This window comes from Centruroides sculpturatus, unplaced genomic scaffold (genome assembly GCF_000671375.1).
Source record: "Centruroides sculpturatus isolate CEXI.00-Female unplaced genomic scaffold, Cexi_2.0 scaffold1380, whole genome shotgun sequence".
NCBI classification, from domain to species: domain Eukaryota; kingdom Metazoa; phylum Arthropoda; class Arachnida; order Scorpiones; family Buthidae; genus Centruroides; species Centruroides sculpturatus.
Genome location: NW_019385482.1, coordinates 127,212 through 153,504, shown reverse-complemented (window position 1 = coordinate 153,504; position 26,293 = coordinate 127,212). Strand labels below are relative to the sequence as shown.

The 26,293-nt window shown below is 26.4% G+C and overlaps 3 protein-coding genes across 6 annotated transcripts in view; 1 reads left to right on the top strand and 2 right to left on the bottom strand.

Moving 5' to 3' along the window:
- Positions 1 to 2,163: 2,163 nt before the first annotated feature.
- On the bottom strand, positions 2,164 to 19,345 carry LOC111639390 (SHC SH2 domain-binding protein 1-like). The gene is made up of 9 exons (XM_023385265.1): positions 19,063 to 19,345; positions 11,983 to 12,206; positions 11,809 to 11,898; positions 11,292 to 11,525; positions 5,644 to 5,755; positions 5,394 to 5,547; positions 5,062 to 5,318; positions 4,738 to 4,985; positions 2,164 to 2,500 (listed from the first exon to the last, which is right to left on the bottom strand). The coding sequence occupies exons 1-9, from the start codon at positions 19,300 to 19,302 to the stop codon at positions 2,296 to 2,298; spliced, it is 1,764 nt and encodes a 587-aa protein (XP_023241033.1). The 5' UTR covers positions 19,303 to 19,345; the 3' UTR covers positions 2,164 to 2,295.
- On the top strand, positions 9,448 to 26,071 carry LOC111639392 (ADP-ribosylation factor-like protein 2-binding protein). Of its 2 annotated transcripts, none has more exons than XM_023385267.1 (7): positions 9,448 to 9,518; positions 22,877 to 22,916; positions 22,985 to 23,046; positions 25,119 to 25,225; positions 25,292 to 25,377; positions 25,458 to 25,554; positions 25,625 to 26,071. In XM_023385267.1, exons 1-7 carry the CDS (start codon positions 9,479 to 9,481, stop codon positions 25,712 to 25,714), a joined length of 522 nt encoding a protein of 173 aa, XP_023241035.1. In that variant the 5' UTR covers positions 9,448 to 9,478; the 3' UTR covers positions 25,715 to 26,071. The 2 variants fall into 2 exon arrangements, with proteins under 2 accessions (XP_023241035.1, XP_023241036.1); XM_023385268.1 differs by lacking the exon at positions 9,448 to 9,518 and adding an exon at positions 19,654 to 19,707.
- Positions 14,800 to 26,293, bottom strand: part of LOC111639388 (nuclear pore complex protein Nup93-like) — a 66,929-nt gene continuing 55,435 nt past the window's right edge. For all 3 annotated transcript variants that reach the window (XM_023385263.1, XM_023385262.1, XM_023385264.1), the window contains exons 13-17: positions 15,631 to 15,821; positions 15,368 to 15,559; positions 15,146 to 15,272; positions 15,004 to 15,076; positions 14,800 to 14,889 (exon numbers count right to left, since the gene is read on the bottom strand). In XM_023385263.1, coding sequence (XP_023241031.1) covers positions 14,815 to 14,889; positions 15,004 to 15,076; positions 15,146 to 15,272; positions 15,368 to 15,559; positions 15,631 to 15,821 — 658 coding nt within the window. In that variant the 3' untranslated portion in view covers positions 14,800 to 14,814. The remainder of the gene's footprint in view (positions 14,890 to 15,003; positions 15,077 to 15,145; positions 15,273 to 15,367; positions 15,560 to 15,630; positions 15,822 to 26,293) is intronic.

Here is a 26,293-nt window from a genome sequence, read left to right as displayed (position 1 = left end):
TATAGGTTTTTGTAACTGTAGGGAGATGCATTTAATTGATGTAATTCACGCCATTTTTTTTTTTATCGTTTGCGGTTTGGCTAGACTTTTTTATGTTAATTTACGACTATAAATCGAACTGAAAAAAGGTTAGTGACTAAGCTATTTTTTCTGAATTTTAATTCTGGAAACGTGTGTAAGAAGTGTCAAATTCGCACCGTTTTGAGATATTTTACGTCCATTGTTTTGCTTAACCAAATGCCAGATTTAGTTACTATTGTATTATTTGTGTGTCGGTGATCTAAAATAACCCAAAAGAATTATTTCTAGAATAGATAAATCGACGATTTGTCGCAATGGAAGATGCTCTTTTGTTTAAGGACACACACGTTGCTCCCGAAGAACATTCTCCCGCATGGAATGTCATTCTGTATGACAACAGAAGACGGTACAGGGCGTGGGACTCCAGGATGTAGAAGACATTTATAAACTAAGCTTGTCACAATTGGCGCGACAGGAGAACTCCCCTCCATATCATCTAAGAACGACGAAAGATGGATTGAATAAGAGGGTGTACCCAAACAATTTCCTGTTTTATCTCGACGTATAACAGCTTTCTTCCCCCCGCTACTAAATGCGGTTTTTATGAAAACAATTTCGTCTTTCTTTCCTAGATTTTTCACTCGAATCGAGTGTGTTTAGTCTAGTCTATAAGCATTTAGCATCCCTACGGAGTCTCGTCTAACAATTTAATCATCCAAACTTGTTACGACAATTTCTCATTAAATTTTATAGCCGACTATTATAATTGTAATGTAGATGTTAATAAATAATCAGACGTTAATCGGCATTTTCGAATATTTCATGTCGAAAATCTATTAAGTAATTTGTCCTCGATACGTATCTGTCGCGAATCGAAGTAATGCGATCGCATTAATCGAAACCACATGCTACATTGTCAACATATAACGGGCATTGACGCCGTATTCTGTCCAAATGACATTAATTGACGTCATTGTCCGGTTACTGTCATCAATCATGTGACCTTGACTACACGACAAAGAGGGAAAGAAAAAGAAAAAAAGTACGAAGAAAACAATTTTTCTTTACTGATCCAAACCAGAATATTATGACAGAATGTAAACACCATGTTATTCAGAACATATATTAATGTAAGCTGTAGTTTTTGATGAAAACTGCGATTCTAATTAGGTCACGCGATGTGTAAATATTTTTTAAAAGAAGTTTATGGATTCATTACTTTTTATATCTTAAAAGTTGGTGTTGTCAAAGTACTTTAACTATTAAATCTTTCTTTTGTAAATACAGCCAAACCTCTGAACAACGGCCACTGACAGGAACATAAAAAACGGTCGTTATTTACAGGTTATTTTGTATGCATTTAAAAACATTCTTGAAAAAATGACTGCCATTTAAAAGGGGACGTTGGTGAAGGTTGAACTGTATATATATAGTATAATTTTATAAAAATACAGTTTAACAGAAAAGTTTATAATGCTTTATTGTACATTAAGTTCAGATTTTTATTAGAAAAGTTATTGGGTTCTAGTAGCATGTGCAATATCATCTTTCTACTTAAACCACTGCAAAAAAGAGGAGGAGGAAGAAAACGAGAAAAAAAAACAACTTACATGGCAAAACACGCTCCTTTATCGATTTTCTCATAAAATTATAGCTTCTCATTATATTTCTTGCTAAGGAATCGACTTCTCTGTCTCCGAAAATAGAACAGAAGAAGTTGGTAATCCCTGTTGGAAAATAATCCTAAAGTTTTATTTTGAAAAGTGAAAGAAATGGTTTTTAAAAATATATCACATGTTACGTTGATTTATGCTAATGAATGCACTTTTTCTCTTCTATTTATCTCGGTTAAGTGGATTAGATGTGATTAAAACTGATTTATCGAGTTAATTTAAAGCTATATATATTATAAAATTCGTTTTTTNTAGTCCCATTATCCACTCCTTCCAAAACTATGTCCTCTTTTTTCCCAAGACCTTTAATAATCCAATAAATTAGTTTAAATTAATAATATAAATAATACAATTTTAAAAATTAAAAAATATTTTTACCTTCAATTGTGATGCTTTCGTCAAACCAACCTAAAAATATACATATATATTTTTTTAAATTATAATTTGTATAAAATTGTAAACTTTGCAAATATAAAGAAATCTGTTAATTCTAAAATACATACCGGTAGCAATTTTACATGTTAGATAACAATTTCATAAGAATATTTCTGCTATTTTGAAGCATTAAGCATGAAAGTGTACTAAAACAAGAATTAAGTAATTAAGAATTGAATACTTCTTCACTGGAGCCGGAAGAATCTAGAGGCCAGGCCATAGTCGAAACGATGTCATCGGAAGAGGGACCCGGACTTCTGTCACTCAGTATTAATTCGTAAGTAGGATGTTGCATGTTACACAGTATAACTGTACCCAAGCTGTTTTCTATTATTTCACTTTTTTCTATTAATGTTGTTAACCATTTAATGCTGAAAAATAAGAAATTATATAGCAATTCTTCAAAATTCAAAAGTTATTTAAAGTATAATCAATAATATAAAATTATATTTCATTAAAAATTAAGAGAAACACTACAGTTTCTAGCAATCAGAAATGAACATTTATATAACAACATATTAACAATGGCATTATTGTTAAAGCATGGCCATTAACAATATATTGCTATGAATGGTTTTAAAACTAAAATACAACAAAATTATATTTTTATTTGGCCTTAATGCCATAGTATACTGTATTGCATCTAGTATTTGATGATAATATGTAATTTCCAATTTAGAATAGTTAATGATTCTTATAGGCAATATTAAAATTTTAAATAGGATATATTTAAATTGTAAATATTCCTTTTTTTCTCTGTTTAATATATTAAGTTTAAGTTTATGCAGATTTATAAATGATTGCTACAATGAATAAAGATTAGCTTTTATTCATTACAATTTCAGTTTGTTAAATACTTTATACGTTTCTTGAGAACAATTCATAGTATTATAATAAAGAAAAAACACCATAAGTTTAAAAACAATACTAATTTATAATCAATTCCTATAATTATCTTTATTGCAAATTATTTTGATGACTTTCTATGGCAATTTTCAAAGTTGGAAAAGTGTAGACAGATTTGTTGTGAATATTTACATATTAACATGTAATCTTGCCTATAATCTTAACCATTCACATATGGTATAATCATATAATACATTATGATAGTTTCTTCTTACCTAAAAATGCCAAAAGATTTGCTACGAATGTTTAAAAATATTTCATATAATGGAGGAACATTGATAGTTTATAATAGTGATGCAAAACCTTTTCTGCATGCGGGACACATTTTTTCTTATGAAGTTACAAGCTTTAAGCCTGCTTACAAGTTAGTACAGTACCAACATATTCATTAACCACTAGTAGACTAGGCCTAGGTACTAAAATAATGTATGCTAATTCCATGCAAACTAGTAATATATAGTTTATTCTCATTTTTTTTTACTGGTCAAGATTAAACTGTAGGTTCTTTGTCATAAATTAGGTTTGAATAATGGCATACAACAGAAAATAAAATTAAATTGTAAAAGCACGGGCATTATGGACTATGGATTGCTCGTGAATTGTTTATAATATATATATAAAGTCTGCCAGATTAGATATAATGATAACAGTATTTATATTTTTACTGCTTTTGACCAATTATAATCTTATTATCCTATTTTGTTAATATTAGATTTATAAATTAGATCATGTTTCATAAAAAAAGACAATTTATAGCTTTTTGCAAAGACCAATTTGTTTTGAAATATTCACTTAAAAAGTCTAACAACTTTTTAACTGTACACAAGAATATTAGAATTAAACTTATTTCAGAAATCAAATTTAAAAGGAAAAAATTTATGAGACATTCTGTCCTCATTATTAGTTTCATTAATAGAAATATAATAACAAAAATTATTTTCATATTAAATTGTATTTTTATAGAAACTAATTTTATTATTTTTTCATTAAAATACTTTCATTTCATAATGTGTTTATTTTTATTGAAAATATTGTGATAATAAGCATTTAATCTATATAATAATCTATTGACATCCTGCTACAGATAATACATTATAATTTATTAATGAAGCAGAATCTTCATCTTCTGTTTAGCTTAATATAGATGTTAAATACATCCTTATTAGCTCAGTCTCTTATTTTTCCCAACTAAAATTTAATTTCTTAACTATCAATTTTTTCTATTCTTCTATTTCAAAAGTATATTAAAAAATATGGCTTTGTCATATAAATAAAAAATCAATACTTTTTTAAGTATAATTTGTTGAATTGATTATCTGCTTCAGGTCATAAATTTACCAATACTTCATTCTCTTCTTTACAGCATATTTATTTAAAAATTAAATAGTAATATTTTATTTTATTTAAAATGCAAAATAAATATTTTGAATTTGTATAAAGCTACTTTGCCTTTGTTGTAATTTAATTAAATACTGTTCACTTTAATTTCGATAGAATGTCACTTAGTATATATAATTCAAAATACTGTATACATAGAGAGACAACCACTAATAAATATCACGATTTGTGAAAACAAAAATTTGTAAATACTGTACGTATAACCAATATCCAGCATATATGTAGAGTATTTATTAATATATTTCCAGTTTTTAGTAGTTGAATAAAACTTTGATTTAATTAATTTAACTCATTTAAAATTTACCTTTGCAACAGTGGTAAATAATCATCACTGTCTTCATTTTTAGGAGGAGCATTTCCAAGTAAGTTATTTATAGTTATTCCATATCCACTGTTTTTGCTTATAATTGTTTCTTCTAATGAGAAAATAGTGTTAGTTGCTGAATCAGTTACATCTTCCCCATCAATTTTTATTCCACTTTGTCCACATTCTTTTACTGTACATTTCTGAAGTATTAAAGTTGTACTACAGTTAATCTGTATGCCATCATCCTAAAAAAAAAATAAAGTTTACAGTTTATTTTCATAGTATATATTCACTTTAGAGAAAAAAAAATTTTATTCATACATTAGAATTTTTAAATATGCAATCTGTAGCAATAGTTTGAGCTCTAGATAAGATGTTTAAACAATTTTTAGCTTTACTTCCATCTATTATACAATCAAATAGCTTCAACTGTCCGCTGTGAACAACTATAATGCTCATAACTTTTTCTCTTGATAGAATAGTCAAATTGGAAAGAGACACTACTGGAGCAGCAACATTTATAAATATAGTCCCATTATCCACTCCTTCCAAAACTATGTCCTCTTTTTTCCCAAGACCTTTAATAATCCAATAAATTAGTTTAAATTAATAATATAAATAATACAATTTTAAAAATTAAAAAATATTTTTACCTTCAATTGTGATGCTTTCGTCAAACCAACCTAATCCTTTGCATTTGTAATTTCCAGGTAGAATTAAAATATGATCTCCAGAATGACTATTAGCAATTGCAGAAGGAAGACAATGATGAAATTCTAATATTGTAGAAGAATCAACTGGTAAATTCTGGAAAAAATTTATTATTTATATAATTCAAATTAAAATATATTTATAAAGTAATAAAATCTAATCATATAATTTTAAAATGTAAAAAGAAATCACCTGAAGTGATGTCTTATCAAATTTTTCGCCAACTACATGTGTAACAGGATCAACTTGATCTTGATTTTCTATGTAAGTTTTTTGATATAAATCTTTTTTTATTACTAATGTCCTAAAAAGTATTTTATGATTAATTAATAATCATACATTTACATAAATTAATAATTACACAAATCAAAAATTAAAATAAATATTTAATTGAGTCTAATAGATTAAACCATATCAAAATTGAAATTAAAAAATTTCACTTTTTCTATTTTCAAATTCTTTAAAAATGTCTTCTGTTGTTTATTAATTTTTATATTTTCAAAAAATAAAAATGTATTAGTGTAATTTTTTTTTATTTAGAGGTTTAAATTATATTCAAGACCAATTATATTGTATAACTGTTCTTTGATTATGATCTGAACCCATATCCTTTGGTAACATACCAAATATTCTAATCTGTTAAATTAACTATACCCAATTATCCTATCTATTAACAGGTCTTGTAATATTATCCCTCAAAATATTAATCATATTATTTAAACTGACTTGTTAATCAGTTATTAAAAACAATGATCTAGAACCCAAATGTTAAACATACTACTTCATCTAAGCTTTCTTTTTTTAAGAATATATAGTTAAAAAACATATGTAGTTATACAGTTATATAACTGTATATAACAGTTAACCATAGATATACATAGATTGATACATTTAATTACTTTTTGCATCAGTTATTTATTTAACCATTTGATTGTTACATCTACTTAAATATCAAATTATTCTTATTCAACTAAATATAGTCACACAAGTCTGATTTTAATGTATTTAATGAAAATAAAATTTTAAAACTAAGAAGTAAATAGTACAATTTAGTAGAAAAATAGATAAAAGTTAAAAAATAAACTTTCATAAATACACAATTGTTAATTTATCCAAACAATAATTTTTATTTCTATTTTAGGAAAAAGAGTTGACCAAAGAAACTATTATATATTAAATAATGGTTCTACATTTTATTATTTAAAATGCAAATATTATTTATATTCTAAATAAATTAAAAAATAAAAAAAAGATGAATAAAATAATAAACTTCTATTTTCTTATATTTAAGAACTGTTTTATCATTGTATTCTATATGTAACATAATTATGAATGAATAATTTATACTTATACATCATGAATAAATACATATAAAATTATTTGATATTTTAAAATAATTATTAATTTTTAGACATTTTACTTACTTAAAATGCATTTCTCTATTTAATTTATAATATTTGAATAAAGATATTCTTTTATACTGTACTTTTTTTTAGCATAGTATTGAAGTTCATTGAAATCTTAGTTTATAACAACACAGTAATTTTTTTGTTTAATTTGAGTTTATTCATTTCATTATGTTTTTTATTCATTGTGAATATGAGATCATTTCTATATGATTCATCATTAAAACTAAATGATTAAATTCAGTTTCTTAGATAATAAAATGTATTTAATTTATGAATAAAACATTGATATCTAAGTATAAAGTGTAAATACAAGTCTCAATTAAGTACTATGATTAAGTAGATTAAAAACTATCAAGTTGTCATATTAAGTTGTGCAATAAAACTCATGTCCACATGAAGGAAAAATAAAGTATTTATAATATTAAGAAGTTAAGTTAAATATACAATAAATTCTGCTTACTGTAATTATGGATATCATCATCAGTCATTTAACGTGATCAAAATTAGTAACTTCCAAAACATTTAAGCTAAAATGTACTGTAAAAATTTCATTTATACAAAGATGATGATAAGTATTTTTAAGCCATCTTTTCATATTATCAGACTCAATATGTGGTTGATAAAATGCAATCATTATCAGTCTTAACTAGTACTTTAAAATCTACTTAATGTAATAACTTTGAGACTTGTTTGAATAACCAAGTAACATTAATATTAAACACAGGAATAAATAAACTAGACTACAATTAGTAGAAATTCTGGTTTTATTGATTCTTACATTAAAAGCACATATTAAAATAATTTTAAAAATATACAGTATAAATTGAAGATTTATATATTATAATTATTATTATTATTAATTAAATATGTAATTCATCAGGGTATTGTTTATCTATATAGTCTTTAAAAACAGATATGGTATAATTGAAGTAAAGAATGCCAGCAAAGTAAACTATTATGAGAAAATAACAATTAAGTAGATTCTACTGTATAAATAATTATTAATATTGCCAATTTATAAAATATGAAGAACGAAATAAACAAGAACAAATAATAAAATGATACAGTGAAAATAAAAAATAAAACTAAATTAATTTTAGTGGTATTTTTTATAGCTAGTTTATTCAATTGTTGGAATCTCTTTAATTAAGTTACTGTATATAAATATAACTTTAATTATATCAGAGTTTGAAGTTCTGTTTAGAAAAACAACAGCAGAAGTTGATAAAAATGCTTAAATTAAATGAAAAAACATATAAAACAGTATATCTGTATGTACGGACCATCCAATGAATTGATAAAGTCAAAAACAATAGCAATCTAATTACAAAGCAAAGACAAATCCAATTATTTGTAAATATTTATATTGTTAATTTAGAGAAAAATTTAATATTGTAAGAAAAACATCAGAAGTAATATAATAAATCTATAATTTCCAATTATGCAATATAAATAATATTTGGAGATAATTAAAATCAAATATATGACATATAATTATACTCTTATTGATCTGCTTTCAGTAAAACATAAAAATTAAAAATTTTTTCAATCAAAATGTCAAAGGATTTTAATTTTGCAACTTTTTTTTTATCAGTAATAAATTTACTTAAAATGTTACATTTTAAATAATTTAAATTTACAATCAAAATATTTTTTGTAGCATTTAAACTTTAGAATATCAAAGAATTTAAAAACCAAAAAGTGATTTTCTATTTTCAAATGAAAATTGAAGACACTGTGTAACATTAGCTATGAAAGGACTCATTTGTTAAATAAGTAGATATTCATTTATAATGAACATTTCTAAAATTGATTAATTGTAAAGTTTTTAAGTAAATATTTGTCAACAGTTCTCTATTTATGTAGTAGTCAATTTTCAATAAACAAATAAAACTACAACATGTAGACTCTGGTACAAACCATACATATCATATAATTTAGTAAAGATTTAGGGATACACTCCTTAGATCCTACTTGGAAGAGACTGATACTAAACAAAAAACAAAACTCTTTGTTTTGTCCTTAATTAAAATTTATGTTTGCACAAATTTAGTATGTTTAATTAAAAGAATCTGTGGGAGCTATAATCTGTCAGAAGAAAATAGAAGGACAGATAGTTCCAATCTGTGATTGGATTTTTATTTTTAATTTTAGCAAACATGAAATTTAAAATATAAATTTTTTTATAATAAAATATAAATTTTTAAAAGTATATTTGTTTATTGACAAAAGTTATCTGTAACAGATAATAAATCTAATGTTACATAATTTAGCATTGAAATAAAAAATTCTCTCTCCTAATCTTACATTTATGATTTATGAGAAAATATCTTAAGAAACAGTTTCATTTCATTTTTAAATTCCATTATATTCACTTAAAATACACCCAAACCTCATGTTTGCCTCTGAATCTGGCACTAAATTGAAGATAAAATAATTAAACTATGTATGGTAATGAGATCTACAAACAATTTTGAGTTTGTTAACCTCAAATCAAGTGAATTTCAAACTTTTAATGCCATTTGCAATGTAAAATTATATATTTAGTAATTCACAGATATTGAAGGGTTCTCTGTTCACTATTTACAGGGAAGATTTGTTCACAAGTATTCATTGGCATGTTACAAGGTGGTGCTTTTAGCAGGATGCTATATCAAGGTTTGTATGTAGTTTGTATAGTTTATAGTTTTTCTATAAAAATAAATGACTTGCACTGATGTTACTAGAATGAATGTAAGTGGTTTCTTTTTTTCATAGGCAAGTTGTTTACAATTTAATGTGCTTCTATTCTACCACAAGTTTCCATTTTTAAAAACACAAATATTGAGAAATAACAAATATTTTGAGAAAATTTAAAATAATTGTTAGCTACTTAATTAACAATTATATTAAAGTTTAATAGCCAAGGAATTAATAAATAAAATCATTTACATTGTTAAGTAAAACCTAAAATTAATGAAAAATGACATTAGATACTACAATATCAAAAGTATCTGCAATGAATATTGGATATTGATATCATGGAATATCAATTATTTAACATTTGTTACAGATATTTAAAAAAATTAGATTGGTTATGCTCATCCATTTGTATCAAAGAATATACAACATATTAATTTTTACAGTCATAAAGCATGATATCTGCTGAATGCTGTTTCAATTTGAAAATAATACTTTGTCACAACATAGATTATAATAATAGTTCAAAATGTTATAAAATTACATTATATGTTGGCAATTATGAATTATCATGATACGTATGTATACATATGCATCTAATACTTGGTTTACACACTAATTCAATTCCATTATCTCTGTTTAATATGGTCATTACTTTTTACACTATAAAATTTTAATTTAACACAATACTTTAAAATATTTTTCTGTATTTTCTTTTAAAATTAAGTATTTGATAAAATTGAAGTGCTTATCTCTGTTATTATGGCATTGCAGTTGCACCACAATTACTCTCAATTTATTTGTTCTGAGATGGGATTCTCTGTTTTGTATTACTATATTACAACTTTTTACCATCTACATTAACGATACTTCCTTATAAATTCTTCATATTTTATTTATAAATTTCCCAATGTGAGAAATTTATAAAGAATTTAAGAATTAAATAAACTTTGATAACCAGCAACATCTCTGGTAAACAAATTAAGACTGAAGTAGTTAGTAATGGATATGACACAACATAAGATTTTTAACTTAAAAGTAGAAAAAAAATTGTGTTATCAACAGCAAAGAAGATAAATAAAATAATTTTTACATTCAAATAAAAATGATATATAATAAATATAAAATTAAATCATTCATTTTATATCAATTAATAAAAAAATGAAAAGTCTCTATCCATTTTCCATATAAATGCTAGTCTTAATTTATATGGGATCAACCTACTATGTAAATCAAGGATTAGATTTATATGTACAGGCTATATGTAGAAGTGGAGTACTGTATAATGTTAGAATATCCAAAGTCACCATTGCCTTTCATTGAAAATTGAAAATAAAAGTCATTATTTATTGTTTAATCTAGACTCATTTTCAACACTGATATTTAGTTTTTAATTTATCTATCAGGGAATAAAACTAAATATGAAAGTGTTAAATATGGGTCAAAATTAAACAATAAATAATGACTCCTATCCAAAATCCTCAGTTAAAGGCATGACAGGATATTCTACTACTGTGTTGAAATCATGTTCATCAATTAAATCTTTAAAGAAAAAAGTTTATGATTACACTCACATCAAACCATAAACTTTTTATCTGATACACAGAAATTTCCAAAAAATGAGAAATTAGGATATTAATGTCTAACAGATCTATCTGGAAAATTAATATAGATATGAATTTTCTATAATTTTTATTCTTATATTAATTTATTAGCTTTATAAAATTAACTTTTCCATCATATTATAAATACCTGATTATAGGATTTTCAAGCATTTCCATTTTTTTCTGCAATTCTTCAAATTTTGTTTGGAGTTGTAAAGTTTCTACGACATCCTCTTCTCTAAGTTCGGATTCTGAATCACTAACATTCATGTTATTTCTTAAGTTTTCTAGTTTTTGTTTAATCTCAAATCCTTCAGTTAAAATTTCATTTGCACTTTCAATAACATCTTCTGTTACAACTTTATTTTTTACATCAAAAAAACTAATTAAAATAAAGAAAAAAAATTTTAATTTTAAATAATCATATTAATTTGCATTATTTTTATAAGAATATTAAATTATTACCTATTTATTTTAACTGAATATTCATTTCCTGATATTTATTATGAAAAGTAATTTAATATTTTAATATTTTTTTTATGATATTTAAAAAGTTTAAATAAAATTGAAGTTTTTATTTTCTAATAATAAAAATATAATCTTAGAGCATGTATATTTGTTTATCATCATAAAATTGTTAATAATAAATTTTTTTTACAACTTACAACTTCAATCTTGTTTTTAAATACTTTTCAACAAATTTATAATCATCATCATCATCATCCCAAGGTCTCCATATATATTTATAAAAAAATCTAAATAAGGAATAAGATACTTTAATAAAATCTCCATGTTTTATATTAATTATTATTTAGTATAAAGTTTAAATAAATAATTACCTTACATGTTCGATAGCAATAGCAGTTTTAAGGTATAATTCATCATCATCTCCTTCGCTTATTGGATAAAGTTCTATTAATGGGACATCAACAAAGTTTTTTAATTTTATTAAATTTTCTAATTCTGGAATGCAATTTAAATTGGAAATTTCTTCTTTCGAACTATTCAAAGCACTCAAAATTTTAACTTCTGCTTCTAATTTTTGCAAACTGACATCTTTCACCTATTTTGTTTAAGAAAATTGAAGTAAATTGTATAAGAAAATTAATTTTAGATAGAGCAAATAAACTTTTTAAGAAACAATTAATGAACTAACAGGTTTTTAATAAGCTCTCGTATTTATCATGGGTTCAGTCAGGCCCACAATGGGGTTGGCCACATGAGGAGCAGCAGAGCTCAATATATCTCAGATGAATCATTCAAGAAATTCCAGGAGAGTTTGCTCAACCTGATTCAATCCTGGATGCCCTAGAGCAATAGACTAATGCCTTAACCTTGAGCATCCAGTCATCTGATACAAGATATTAATCACTCCAAGACTTAAAGTATTAAAATAAAAATGTAGTTTCTAACCTTCAAGGATCAGTAACATCTGTTACAGATTTATATCTGTTATAGAAATGCTATTTTTTGATTAAATTAAACAATAAGAAATGATAATAAATATTTATGTTAAGATAATTTAATCGTAACTTGTACAGAATAATAAAAATTCAACTATACTGCATTACAAAAACATAAATAAAACATTTAATATAAAATATAAATTCGACTTTACAAAGATAAAACTTTGCATTTTGTCCTTCCTTTTCGCCATTTTATCTTTGTAAAGTCAAATTTATATTTTATATTTATTAAATGTGAATAATGCTGGCCATGTACTTGTATTAGTTTTTTATAAATAAAACAATTTAACTAAATAGAAACATTAAATTTAAACTGAATTGTTAAATTAATTTTAAAAAATTGTTTTTGATATCCTTTTTCCTACTTCTTTACTTACTAAAATAGAATAAAAATTTTTCAATTCCTTATAATTCATGTTAAAAAAAAATAAACATTCACTCTAATTTTTAGAACCTTTTCATTTAATTAATCATTTTCTAATATTACTTACTAGAACATTAGAGAACACAGTAATTCTCATTAATGTTCTTCTGTAGCTCTCTTGTACTTTCTGAATGTCTCCCTCACATTCTGCTTCTGTTCAAATTTAATTTGTTTGTTTATTTTTCAAATTATCTGGTGTTTGTCGTTTTTATTTGCCAAATTTTTGAAAATAATTATAAAAAGTCCTTGTCTGGTACTATATACATAAGCTACTATTCTTTATTTATGAGAACTTGCAATTTACTTAAAAACACTAATATGGAAAATTTTAATTAAAGACTATATATAAAAAATTTATTTTTCCAGTTTTTTCTTTATTAAATTAAATGTAATGAAAATAGATAATTTTTAAACATATATAATGTTAAAGTTTTGACTATACCCTGTGGGCATTAAGAGGGCATTTTTATCATTTCTGTCATGGTTTTGGGCAGGATCAAACTAGAGCAGCTGGTTGTGAAGGAAGGAGATAGACATCCAGTATAGACCATTCATGAAAAATTCCTGGGGTTCTTTGCCCACTCAGATTCGATCACAGATCTCTAGAGCAATGTATGGATGCCTTAACTGCCTCAGCCAACAACTGGTTCTATTGTTAACTTAAAAACTTTTACATTCCTAATAAATAAAACATTGCATTACAGTGGACTCTTATATAGTGACCATCTGATACATCAGATTATTGACAAAGCAAATAGTTTTGTTACTTCTTGTTATTAGTTATACATAATGAACTCTTGATACAGTGAATGATTTATCTTTGAGAGTTTATCATAGAGAAAGACCAATGTTTAATAGAATAATCCTTTCTCAAATCATTTAGAGAAAGAAAGATTATTTTATTAAAATAAAAGTGCAAAATTTGTTTAAATTGTTAAGTAGTTTTTATAAATACCATATTAAGAAAATTTGGTAAATAAAGATATCTGCAACTTTCTATTGTTAGAACTATATTTATTTGACAAACTATTTATATTAATTATTTTAATATCCTTTTTACATTTGTTCATTTTTATCTTGATATACTTTTATTATAATTAATTACTAGCTAATAGATTTATTATTTAAAATGATAAATTTTTAAATACCATATATATTATTTTCTATAATTAGTTATGTTTAAAAAAATTAAAGACATTTTAAAACAAATTTATCTAATAAATCAAAAATGAACAGAATAAAACAAACCAGTTTTACTACTCATTTTATTTCAAAAAACTGAATAAAGAAAAAAATTAAACTGTACATTAACATAGATTGTCAGATTAAAATCCATTTATCAAAGCCTTTAGAAATGTATAGTTTATTGTTATGTAAATAGTATAATAGTATATCTTACTTAGCATGTTTTAAACTTCTATATATANTGTTTAATTATAAGTAATTGAAAGATAAAAAAGAATTAACAATAAACAATGATTTATTGAGATTATTCAAAGCTGAACAATTTTATCTCTAATAAGTAAATTTATTTTGAAATTACATAGCATTGCATTTTACATTATTATTTTATCAAAATTAATTCTGACAGATATTCAACATAGCATAAATAAGCATTAACTGATTTATAAAAAAATTAAATTGAATGATCAGTAATAATTATTGTTTACTGGTTATTCAATTTCAACCTTTTTAAACATCAATTAAAATTATACAATTAATTCAGATTAAAATAATGATCTTTTGCATTTAATCTTGTGTTAGATCATTAATGAAAAAGATTATTTAAAAATATTAAATTTACTTCTTACCTTTCGGCATCCATCTGGTTCCATCTTTCCAAGTAGCATTTCGAACTAATAAACACAAAAATATATTTACTATTAATCTAATATAATAACAATACTAAAATTTTGCAATTTGTATCTCAAAAATATCATAAATTATAGCATAAATTAATAAATTCTTACTTCATTTGTCTCCTGAGCTAATTCACTCACACAGGATATGAAGAGATTTTCTTCTTTTATGCCTCGAATGTTTCTAATATAGAAATTATTTTAAAATGAAATCAAAACATTTTTTTTATTTTATTATTTCTGAAATAGTTACCTAAGAAAATAAAAATATTGAATGGCTTCTCTGGGATCGGTGATTTCGAATTTTTTTGTGTACATCATGATTAATCTGGCAAAGTTGAGTCGACGCATAGGCGGTTTGTCGGCTTTATTTTGGGACACTATTTATGACAATAATATGATCGTAATAAGTATACTATTATAGCGGAAAGAGTTATGTTAAGATAATTTTAAGATTTTTATTTTGAATTCTTACATAATGGTGCATGAATATTGGTGGGTAAGGCTAGTAAATTCATCTCGTACAAAGTTATTGCCAAATGGACCGCGTGACACCTTAAATGTTCGATGCGAGATAGAAATTCGATTGCAGCTTCGAACTGGGCAGTGAGAAAGAGAACTTCAAAATATAAAAATGGTTGTTCGTAAGCATTGAAATGAGTTTCACCTAAAAAGAAATTAGTATTTTTAATTTTACTAGATTATGTTAAAATATAGGATAATGATTTAATAGTTTACCGTGATCTTCCAATAAAAGGGACTGTAACTGTGACAGGGTTATTCGATCTAATTGCATTTGTATGGAACTCTCTCCTATTTCTTCAGACCGTAACTGACAAAGCTTTAACCATAAATAGTCGTCTGTCTTTTCGGCAACTTCCGAGTGATCCTCATTCATATTGCAACAAGCAAGAATACAATATACAGCTCTAAATAATAAATATTATATAAACAACAAAATAATCNATATTTAAATAGTTATATTATATATATATGCATACTAAGAAACTTATCATATATATTATCAGTCATTTACCAACCTCCAAAACATATACAATAAAATATGTTCAAAAAACTTCTTATTATAATCAGACTTTTGGTTATAGTTTTCCTCTTCAGGAAAATAGACATTTTAAGCTATCTTTTATGGCTCAATTTCAATATGTGGCTGAGATGTGCAATCATTATCAATTATCATTATCAGTCTTAATCAGTGCTTTAAATGCTACATGTTGTTGTTTCAGAAAACTTATTTACCTCACATTATAGTAGTTTAAAGTATTGATATTAATTATTTCAATTATACTCTGGCTGAATTATAATCATAATTAATAAATTATACATTGTACATTTTTTAATTGTTTTAAAATGTCTTTTTAATGTCAGAGTCAATGAAATCAGAATTTCAATTAATTGTAATTACGTTTACTAGCTCCAGGATTATCAGTCAGTTATCAATGTAAGAGAGACCAAAGTGATTATAAGTAGATTCTACCATATTTAGAAAGTAAAAATATTAAACAATTTAAGCAAACAAAATATATTCTACATTTTATGTAGCATAAAATTTTAAAAGAAATAAAATTTCAGTATATTTTTATTATTATTAAAAACTGTTTTAAATAATAAACCTAATAGCACTGTTCATTATTATTTGCTGACTGTGGATGCACTAAAGTGTCTCATTAGACATCCAGCAAGACAATTTCAGGAATATTAAATGATAAATATTGATTACTGTAATTCTATATCTGTGCCAGAAATCATTGGCACATAAGAATGTAGACAAATCTGTATGAACAAAAACATTTGTTAAAGGTTCATGATTTTTTTACAAGTGAAAACTTTCAAAATCTATTATGTGTCAATCATAGCATAAAAATGCAGAAAATGATTATGAAATAAGCAAACTATATCTAATTAGGATGCAAGATGTTTTTGGCATTCCTTGTGATAACTGAAAACATGAAACTATACTTGTTTGTCTAGTCCAACACCAAGTTGTTCTTAGTGTTGGACTGGAACAACTTTTGGCCTGGAAATATATATACAAAATATTAGTCTATAAATATATGTATATCAAGGGCCAGAAGGCTGAGGTGGTTAAGGCATCAACAGTAGGCTGACACCTTAACCTGAAAGATTCAAGGTTAAATCTGCCAGGTTAAGAACCCCAGAATTTTTTAGGAAGCGGTCTGTCCAGATATGTTGGGTCCCCTTCCCTCATATTGCCTGGCCACTCCCAATTGTCAACCTGCCCAAACCTACAATAACTTAAAAAAAAAATCTCAGTGTCCACAGAGCAGAAAAAGTCCAAAAAACTCATGGGGCCTACAGGGCAAGTTGCAATCAGTTATTTCAAATTCTAAGTTACAAAATACACATTATGATGAGCCAAGTGTCAGTTTGTATGAGCCATTCTGTGACAGCCCATATCCAAATCGGGGCAAGTATTTTAAAATTTCAAATAATAGACCAAGTGTTTGCCATTAGCTTGATATCTATGAACCATTTCACAGCAGCTTATGGTTTGAATTAGAATAAGACTTTTAAAATTTAATACAGTAGACAGCACTTGTATTTTGTTTATTTGTCTCAAGTGAAATTTAACCTATAAAATAAGGAAAGGCTACACAACAAACAACCATTAGAAAATTTCCAATTTTTCAGTGGACTGGCCCACTGAGAAACTGGGAATTTTCTAGCTTAATCAAATCTGACATATTTCCTAATATCCTGATATATATACATATCTCTACATTATTGCTATAAATTTATATTTATCTTGAGTATCATCATTATCAGTTTTTGTTTTTTGATTGTTCAACTAACATTTATCCAATTGTATTTATTTAATCATAAAGTTTCTCTATGAACCAGAACAGGAATGATTCATATACTCAAGACATATGGGTACCAGATTACAATGTGTATTGGGCTAAAGTTTGTCTAAAGGCATAACCTATTATCTTTCGGTACCAATTCTTTTTAGGGCAGGTGCACAAAATAATACAGCGTGCTGACATGCAATACTGTTCAACCCAAGTAAATAAAAAAAAAAAAAAAAAAAACAATATCAGAATATATGACACGACTAACAATTTCACAGAAACAAAAATGCACAGAATCATATCAGGAGTATGCCAGGTAACCGAGAAGCCAAATTAGCAAGTGTGTGCTGTAATTGAATCTATCAGTAGCGTGCAGTGGCATTTGATGATATAGAAGCTGTGTTTCCATAAAAATTATAAACAAATACTGGAAATGACAAAAATAAACAGTTTATTTACTATAATTCTAAAATAGATACATTGACATGAAACAAAAACATAAGAACTTGTTTATGAAAATAATTGCAAAATATGTATTTATATTTTAGAAAATACAAGGAAAGCGGTGCTTCCATGGACTGCATGCCACCGGAATCTATAATCCTTATAATCAAGGCTACTTTTCAGCCAGAACATGCCAGTATGCCATACCATCAGATAGCATACGTATCAATAGGTGGTATATAGCACCAGCACTCAAGCAGTAAAAATTTCTATACAAAACTTCTAAACTTTGGTTTGGGTGAGAAATCTGAACAATAAAAACAAACTGGACAACTCTATCAACCACGACAAATACCACAAGCCAATTAGAGCAACACACGAAACAACTCGACGGGGATGGCGTCTTTTGTCGAGGGTCATTTTTCGACGAATGGACGAGCCCGTCGGGTAATCGTCTGTCTCCGCTACGTTCCGGTCAAGAAACAGGTACGGAGAAACGTTAACAACTTTTTGAAAGGAAAAGATAAAAACACGGTTATTAAAAGGGCATCATTTAGCAACCAACACTAAAAGATTGCACACACTAGCAGCTATAATATATAGTGCTATAATGTTACAAAAGCCCTACACAACTTATAGCATGTTAAAACCATTTGCAGCAGGCAGGATTTCATTCGTATAATGTCGCACCGAGTTTACCATATAATATAGCGTTACAGCGCTGTATATTTATCAGCAAGTGTGTGCCAACCTTAAATCAAAAGTAATAAATTATTATTAATGTGTACAAGTAAACATTCTCAAGAGCCAAATTCTTTCAATAATCATATTTATGGTAAAAGCCTCTCAATCAGGCTTACCAAAACTCTGATTTATTAGATAATTTGGAGCTTACCTCAACGATAAAGTCATAATCGAGTGACAGGCCAGAATATTTTTGAGGTCTCCAAACAGCTGACCATCCAACCGGTTCGATGGTTCGCGTAATATAATCGATCATAGCAGCTTCCACGCCGCTCGTATAAACATCTTTCAGTATTTCTTCGTCGTAAACGGTTAATAATTCGTCAAACGTCGAATATTCCAATTTAACTTTGTAAACGGAAGGAATCTTTGATGAAACACCAGTCTCCATCTTAATTCAAATTCGTAATTCGCGCCTCTTACGTAAGATGTAATTGACACTTAAATTTAAAAAAGAAAGTTATTAAAGAAATATAAATTTTAGTATATTTGTATAAATTAATGTAAAATTAATCGCTTTATAAAATAATTCATTAAAGTTATTTAAATATATTTAAGTTAAATTAATTTTAGTAGTGGCGTGTTAAGATTAAAATTCTATATTATAGCCGATATTTTATTTCTTAATTAAAATTAGACATCGATTATATCAAATTTAAATTTTTATTTGATTTTAATTACGATTTGTTTTTTCTTTAAATTTTATGTTTTTTTTTATTTATTTTATCTTTTCAAATTTAAGTTTTTGTCGGTAGAGTGTGCTGTAATTAAAAAAAAATGGATCCGATAGCGGAAGGTAAACAAGTTTCGTTTTTAATTGAACTCGAACCGATACATTTGGAACATTATTAATGATAAACGCTGATTTGTAGTATTACAGAATGCAAATATAAATAATCTATTGCGCATTGTGTAAATACTGGGTTTTTCGTATTCGTGGGAGTTACGTGTCAATATTTCCCGCGAATATCTGTACTTTGACTTTATCATCTCACGTGATTTTTACATATGCTTAAACACTTTTTCTATCACTTACGAACGACAGAAAAATGTTTAAATGTCGTTGAAAGGTCATAATTACGGTGTTTTTTTTATATTTATTTCTGGTTTTAGGCCCTTTACTGTTCAGAGAGCACAAAAAGACCATGCCATAATTACGTTTGACGATAACGAGTAACGTTGTAAACACGTGTTTCTGAAAATACTGATCAAAATTTTGAATAGATGAGACGAAGAATGCACAGGGATTTGCCGTATATGTGATGCACAAAGATTGCGAGCCATCTTAGGGTGCGACTATGCAGACGCGAGTAAGCGAGAAGAGGTTATGACGTTTCATACTCTGGTCTGTGTGGTCATAATAAACAAGAGCAAGAAACAGAGAGTGTGAAACGTCATCACCTCTTCGTACCATATATTCTTGCTTGCTCGCGTCTGCATAGTCACATCCTTACTCGGATGTTGCTGTGAGAGAGATGCGCATGCTAGACCATCACTTGGGGTGATTGTGGCCAAATTTTTACTATGATAACGTCGTGGAAACCTCGTTGTACAGATTGTCACGTTATTCATTAAACCGTTACGTAAACATTACCAAATAATATGTTTCATGAACAATTAAACAGAAAATTTTGACAGATGTTTTACTTTTTTATGTCATAAATACAATGATATAAAATATTTCAAATATCAAAGCTTATTTATTTACATATATTAAAGCTAACAGAATTTGTCAGTTTATATGATATACAATAGCAATTTGTTAATTTTCTACAACTGAATTTCAAAAATAATGAAAAATAAAAAAATTAAACAGTTGAATTATTGTATCACACTGATATATGGTACGTTACAGTAATTGCTGAAAGAATCTATTTAGTAGATGAGGTATGATAAGTGTATAATAGGTATAAATACAATGAAATAACTGTAAAATGAAAAAGTTTATAAAAAATTTAAAAGAAATGGAAGAGAATTTTTATAATATAAAAAATGAGGAATTTCTTACATGTTATAAATAAAATTTTTACTGTTTAAAATAACTTCAGATATGAACAGTAAGATATCAACATATATAAACATCTCAAAGCCAAATGATTTCCAGATTAATCATTTGATTTTTTATTATTCTAATCCGATTAATCCGGCAATTGTTTGGCTTATTAAGAAATCAATTTGGAAGTTGATATTTTTTATCAGTTGTTCCCAAAATGTAGTACAAAAGCAAATGTTAAATACAAATACGAAAGGCTAGGTTGATTAGCCTATGGATGTTTCAAATAAATTGACCTAACTTTCATTGTCTACATATTTTATTGTTTCGACTAATAACTTATCGATTAACATTTATTTGAATGAATTTACACAGGACGTCCATGTAAAACTGACCCAATCTCAGATTGAATGAATTGTTAAAATTTTCACGTTGGAAAAAGACAAGCCAATTGAAACACGATAAAATTAGGCAAAGAAGCTGTTTGAAACATAATTTTATTCACAAAACACTATAGAAACTTATAGATAACTAATGCTTCATCATTTAAGATGGACCCAGGTGTGGACTGCTTTGTATAATCTCAACATAAAATAACNGTTTTAAATTCGAATTTGTTATTGCGTATTGGTTCGATTATAGAACGATTGTAAACGTTTCAGAAAATTGATCAAATTGAAAATAGTTCGTTTGATTTTCGGCAATTCTCTTCAGCGGTAGGTGTTATATAACAATTACTATGGTTATTGAAATATTGGATGTAAATGGGGTTTGCTTGCAAAACCTCCGCTGACGAAGTCGCGGGTAACAGCTAGTATCTTATAATTATATTATTGTTATAATAATGTGCTTTTAAAAAGTTATCTGTTAATATCATGTTATGTATTTCCGAGAACATGTCTTCCTTTTTTTTTTGTTTGTTTCTTCACTATTAAGTGCATAAATAGACACAAAGCATTTTTCATTATCTTTATTGATCTTCTATTGGCCGATACGCGTTTCGGGCAAGGCTCCTCATCCGTCGGCATTACATCCGAAATCTTCTTTAAATTTCATTGCTACATATATATCTTTTTATGTTTAAAAATGCCTTGTGTCTATTTATGCACCTAGTAGTGAAGAAACAAACAATATCATGTTAGTTATTATATATGGCCAAACTTTGTCACAACAGGAGACATATACTGCCTATCAGAAATATGAGAGCTGCATGCTCTATTGAAACTGTATTTTATACATGGCAATCCATTTATGTCAATTGCAAATATTACAAATAAATTGTTATTTTTCAACAAATAATCCAAAAATGCAAAAAATTTGGATGGTCCCATTTGAAAATCTAAAGTTACTGTTACTATCCCATCCACAAGGGGAAGGGGTGGCTTAATTTCTATGTAGTTCAAAAGGCTCCTCCAAAATAATAAATTTTCATATAAGACACTTTTTCAATTTTATGTATATTTCAGGAGATATTTACAATTGACATTATAAATAGACCCAGGGCGTCCTCATAACTCTGGACCCATCCAAGCAAAAAACATACAATCACAATCTGATCAAAGTGACCACCACTGTATAATGTACACTGGTGAAGAGAAAATTTCCTCTCCTCGAGTGCAAGATGGATCACATTTACTGACACACTTGCACAGTACATTCTTTATGATGTTAAATACTGTGAATTTTTCTCTGTATAAACTTATGAGTCCAGACTTACGGGGCACTCTGTATATATAACTTACATGAGTGCCTCAGTAAGGATCTAGAGCTTCATGCATCTTGCAAGCCACAGTTTGGAATTAAATTTACTTATTCTTCAAAATTTTTCTAATTGTAAAAATTAATTTTTTCTACTTTGATAATGTGACAGTTTTAGATGTTTAGAGTGTTGCTTTGCTAATAATGTAATATTAAATTAGAAGTTTAAACTGAAAAGCTTTAAAATTTTAATTCATTTTTTTTTAATTTTCAGTTGATAAGAAAGATACTAATGAAGAATGGTTATGCAAAAGGTTAGTCAATATTTTTAGTTAACCATGTAATTTAAATCTGTTTTTCTTATAAATTCTTTAAATTTTAGTTCCAATTCCAAATGTAAGATGTTTGACACTACAATTGGTCACATAGAAGAAATTATTATGGGTAAGTCTTTTTTAATTGATTTAGTATTTCGACAAATTGTACATCTCTACAACACACACAATACAATCAAAATGCTATTTATTTATTAATGCTTTCTCATAATTGTTAGGTCATTTATTATAAAATGATTTTTATGAAGGCCGTGTATTAGAAGGTATTAAATATATATCTAACTAGCTGTATCCCGCAGGAGGGAATTTTGAAAAATCCCTTCTTAAGTGTACATTCTCCTGACGTACCCTATTAAAATGCAATCAAAAATGCAAAAAACCGCATCTAAAATAGTATAATAGAAGCCGAGTTCTTCACAGTAAGCCTTAATTTTGTCCCTCTCCCCCACAAGGGGAAATTTCGACATCTGTATAATATACAAGTTTGGATACATGCACTGTGTACCTCGCCAACCACGCGACTGTGCCACACGGTTACCTATCTCGTATACGTACGTGTCTTGCCCCTCACCACCTGCTGACACCAAAAATATAACACTTACCTAGATGTCTATCTTTTAATTTATATGAATGTTTAACAGAATAATATACAGCCTATGTCAACCCTGAAGTCCAATCTAAATATTGGTGAAAGAATTTTTGAAATTGGATGAGTAGTTTTGGAGATTACCTCCTACATCCAAACTTACAAACTTTTACCTCTTTATAATATTAGTATAGATTTTAAGAATGATATGTAAATAATCTCCATAAAAAATATATTAAGATTTCCTGATTTTGATGTAATTAAGATGTTGTTTTAATTAAGGAAGAACAAGTTTGTTTTTAATTCTTATGCATAATTTTAAAATTATGAAGTATTCCACAATTTCTTATTTTAGTAACAGTAAGTTCTTATATGTGAAATGATAAGATATTCAATGCAACATATAACATAATTTTTAATTATTTAAAAAGCATTCTATTATATGAATAAAATTCTTCAAACTATTATGCATTTTCTGATCCAAAGAACTTGTCTTAAATTCTAGATGATGGCTTATTGCAGCTTTATTTTCTTTAATTCTCAGAGGATTTTTTATGATAATGTTTATACTGTAGGACAGAGCAGACTGATTTCTTATTTGGAAGAATAAACATTATTGTAAGCAATAGTCTATTAGTAAATTAATGAAATGAAGTTACAATATAGGGTAAAATTCTTTGTCTAATGAATTTCCTTTAAGAACTAATTAGACCACTTGCCTTGTTTGATAAGGCAAACATTGTTTTGGACTACTTAGTTGTTATAGGAAATTCAGAAAATTAATTATCACGATGTCATTCTGGGATTGGATATTTTTTATATTAAAATATTTCATTTCAAGAATTTCATCAAATTTTATTAATGTTTATGACATACAGGTATCCCTTAATGTTGGTAATCAGTTCCTGAAAATCAGTTGTTTCATGCAAAAAATGGTAACCTGAAACTCTTTTCCCATTATTTTAACAGAAAAAGTTATAATTTATAACAACAACAACTAAAAATCTACAAAGCTTGTACTAAAGTGTAACTAAACACAGTAAAATAATATCATGTTTTCTTTAAAATGCTTAAAAATTGCTTTTTGATCACCAAACAAGTAATATTATTGTTAATAATAGTTGCTTTATACTGTGTGAATATGCCATACCACAAAATATTGCTTTCTGTGATACAATACAGTAGCGGTAACATACAGCAAATAAAGAAATTTGCTATAAAAAATAGACAAAAATATTTATTCTTTTAAAATCTATGGTGGATAACAATTCACTACAAACGTAATTCGTTGTAGACAAGAAAGTTGAAGAGGCCAAGAGGCACTTCTCAAAATGTCTGAATGCAAGAAAGCAGATTCTTTTTGGCATTCTATTGTGCTGATGTAAATATAAATATAAATTTTTCCCTTATAAAGATCAGCTTGAAAAGCATTGTATTGCGGGATACATATGTAAGGTTTGGGTAGTAAGAACTAAGATGTCATATTGGAAAAATATTAACCAGGAAGATGATGTAGAGTGTATCCTAAACTAATATTTTGTTTCAATATTGTATGTATAAAGATGTAAATATTAATGCTAAATCATTTTTCTTAGAACCAGATTTTCAGAAATTACAAAATGACTTTCTGGAAAAATACTACGTGTGTTTTGAAGATAAAGAAGAAAATAAACTCGAATATATGGATATATTTCGAGAATACGTAAGCAGTATTCCTCAGCGTTATTTATATCATACAGTCACTATTTATTAATACGTTTCATTTCAGACAGATTTAATAGAATCGTACATCGAAACAGAATTAAATAAAAGAATTCCAGATTTCAATATGGCACAATTTTTAAAACAAATGCAGTTAAGTTATTTTATCAAAAATTTCTTAATTTTAATTGAAAATATATGAAATGATAACAACATATGCATATTATTTTCAGGGCTTCCAAGAATGATTTAGACGGTGAAGTTTTTGATATACTGTTCAGTTTTACAGATTTTCTTGTCTTTAAGGAAATGGTCTTAGATTATAAAGCAGTAAGTATTTTTTAATCTGAGAGGAAATTATTAATATTTAAAAATTAAGTTAGTGTTTTTTTTTTCAAAGGCTAAACAAAGATCGATGACTGATTTCAGCATGAGTTTGTTAATTACTTCTTTGACAGAGAATTTGAAAACAAAAGACAATAATAGTTAATGTGTGTTGTAATTTAGAATTTTTATTTTTCCAAGTTTTCTTGTTACAACAAAACGGTTTTGGTACAATCATATGAATAAATGTTTGTTTGATATTTTGCTGCCTTTTGAAATGTTTGTACAGTTTTAAAACAGTTTAATAAATTTGAATTTTTCATTTACAATTTAGCACTTAATCATAATAAAATGCTTTCATGTCGGGTTTCAGTACCAACATAAAGCTATTATAAGTAAAAACTCATTAAGATTATTCAAGTTAAAAAAATACTTGTTGTTTCTGGCCACAGTGGACCAAGATATTAATCTTTTTTTTTCTTTTTTAACTTGTAAAAATGAAAACAAAGTGACTTTCAGACAAGTTATTCTTTTTATATGTAATTCTTTGATTAATTATGAAAATTATTTATTATTTTGTTTTCTGTTTAGTTGATAATTTTAATATTTTGAAAATGCATTGTAACATATTCACTGTAAAAAAAATAAAACTTTCCAATTGTAACAAAGTTATATGATTTTACTTTTTTAGCTCTCTTGGAATAGATATAAAAAATTTTATAACAAAATTCTATTGCTGGATTTA

What these genes read in the sequence shown, in the direction of transcription:
- LOC111639392 (XM_023385267.1), top strand. Translation starts at nt 9,479, where the DNA reads ATGTTACAAGGTGGTGCTTTTAGCAGGATGCTATATCAAG. An exon ending in TAGCAGGATGCTATATCAAG is followed by an intron (nt 9,519 to 22,876) that starts GTTTGTATGTAG and finishes TTTAATTTTCAG; the next exon opens with TTGATAAGAAAGATACTAAT. An exon ending in CAATTTTTAAAACAAATGCA is followed by an intron (nt 25,378 to 25,457) that starts GTTAAGTTATTT and finishes TATTATTTTCAG; the next exon opens with GGCTTCCAAGAATGATTTAG.
- LOC111639390 (XM_023385265.1), bottom strand. Translation starts at nt 19,302, where the DNA reads ATGGAGACTGGTGTTTCATCAAAGATTCCTTCCGTTTACAAAGTTAAA. An exon ending in ATTGCTATCGAACATGTAAG is followed by an intron (nt 11,899 to 11,982) that starts GTAATTATTTAT and finishes TTCCTTATTTAG; the next exon opens with ATTTTTTTATAAATATATAT. An exon ending in GCATATTTAAAAATTCTAAT is followed by an intron (nt 4,986 to 5,061) that starts GTATGAATAAAA and finishes TTTTTTTTTTAG; the next exon opens with GATGATGGCATACAGATTAA.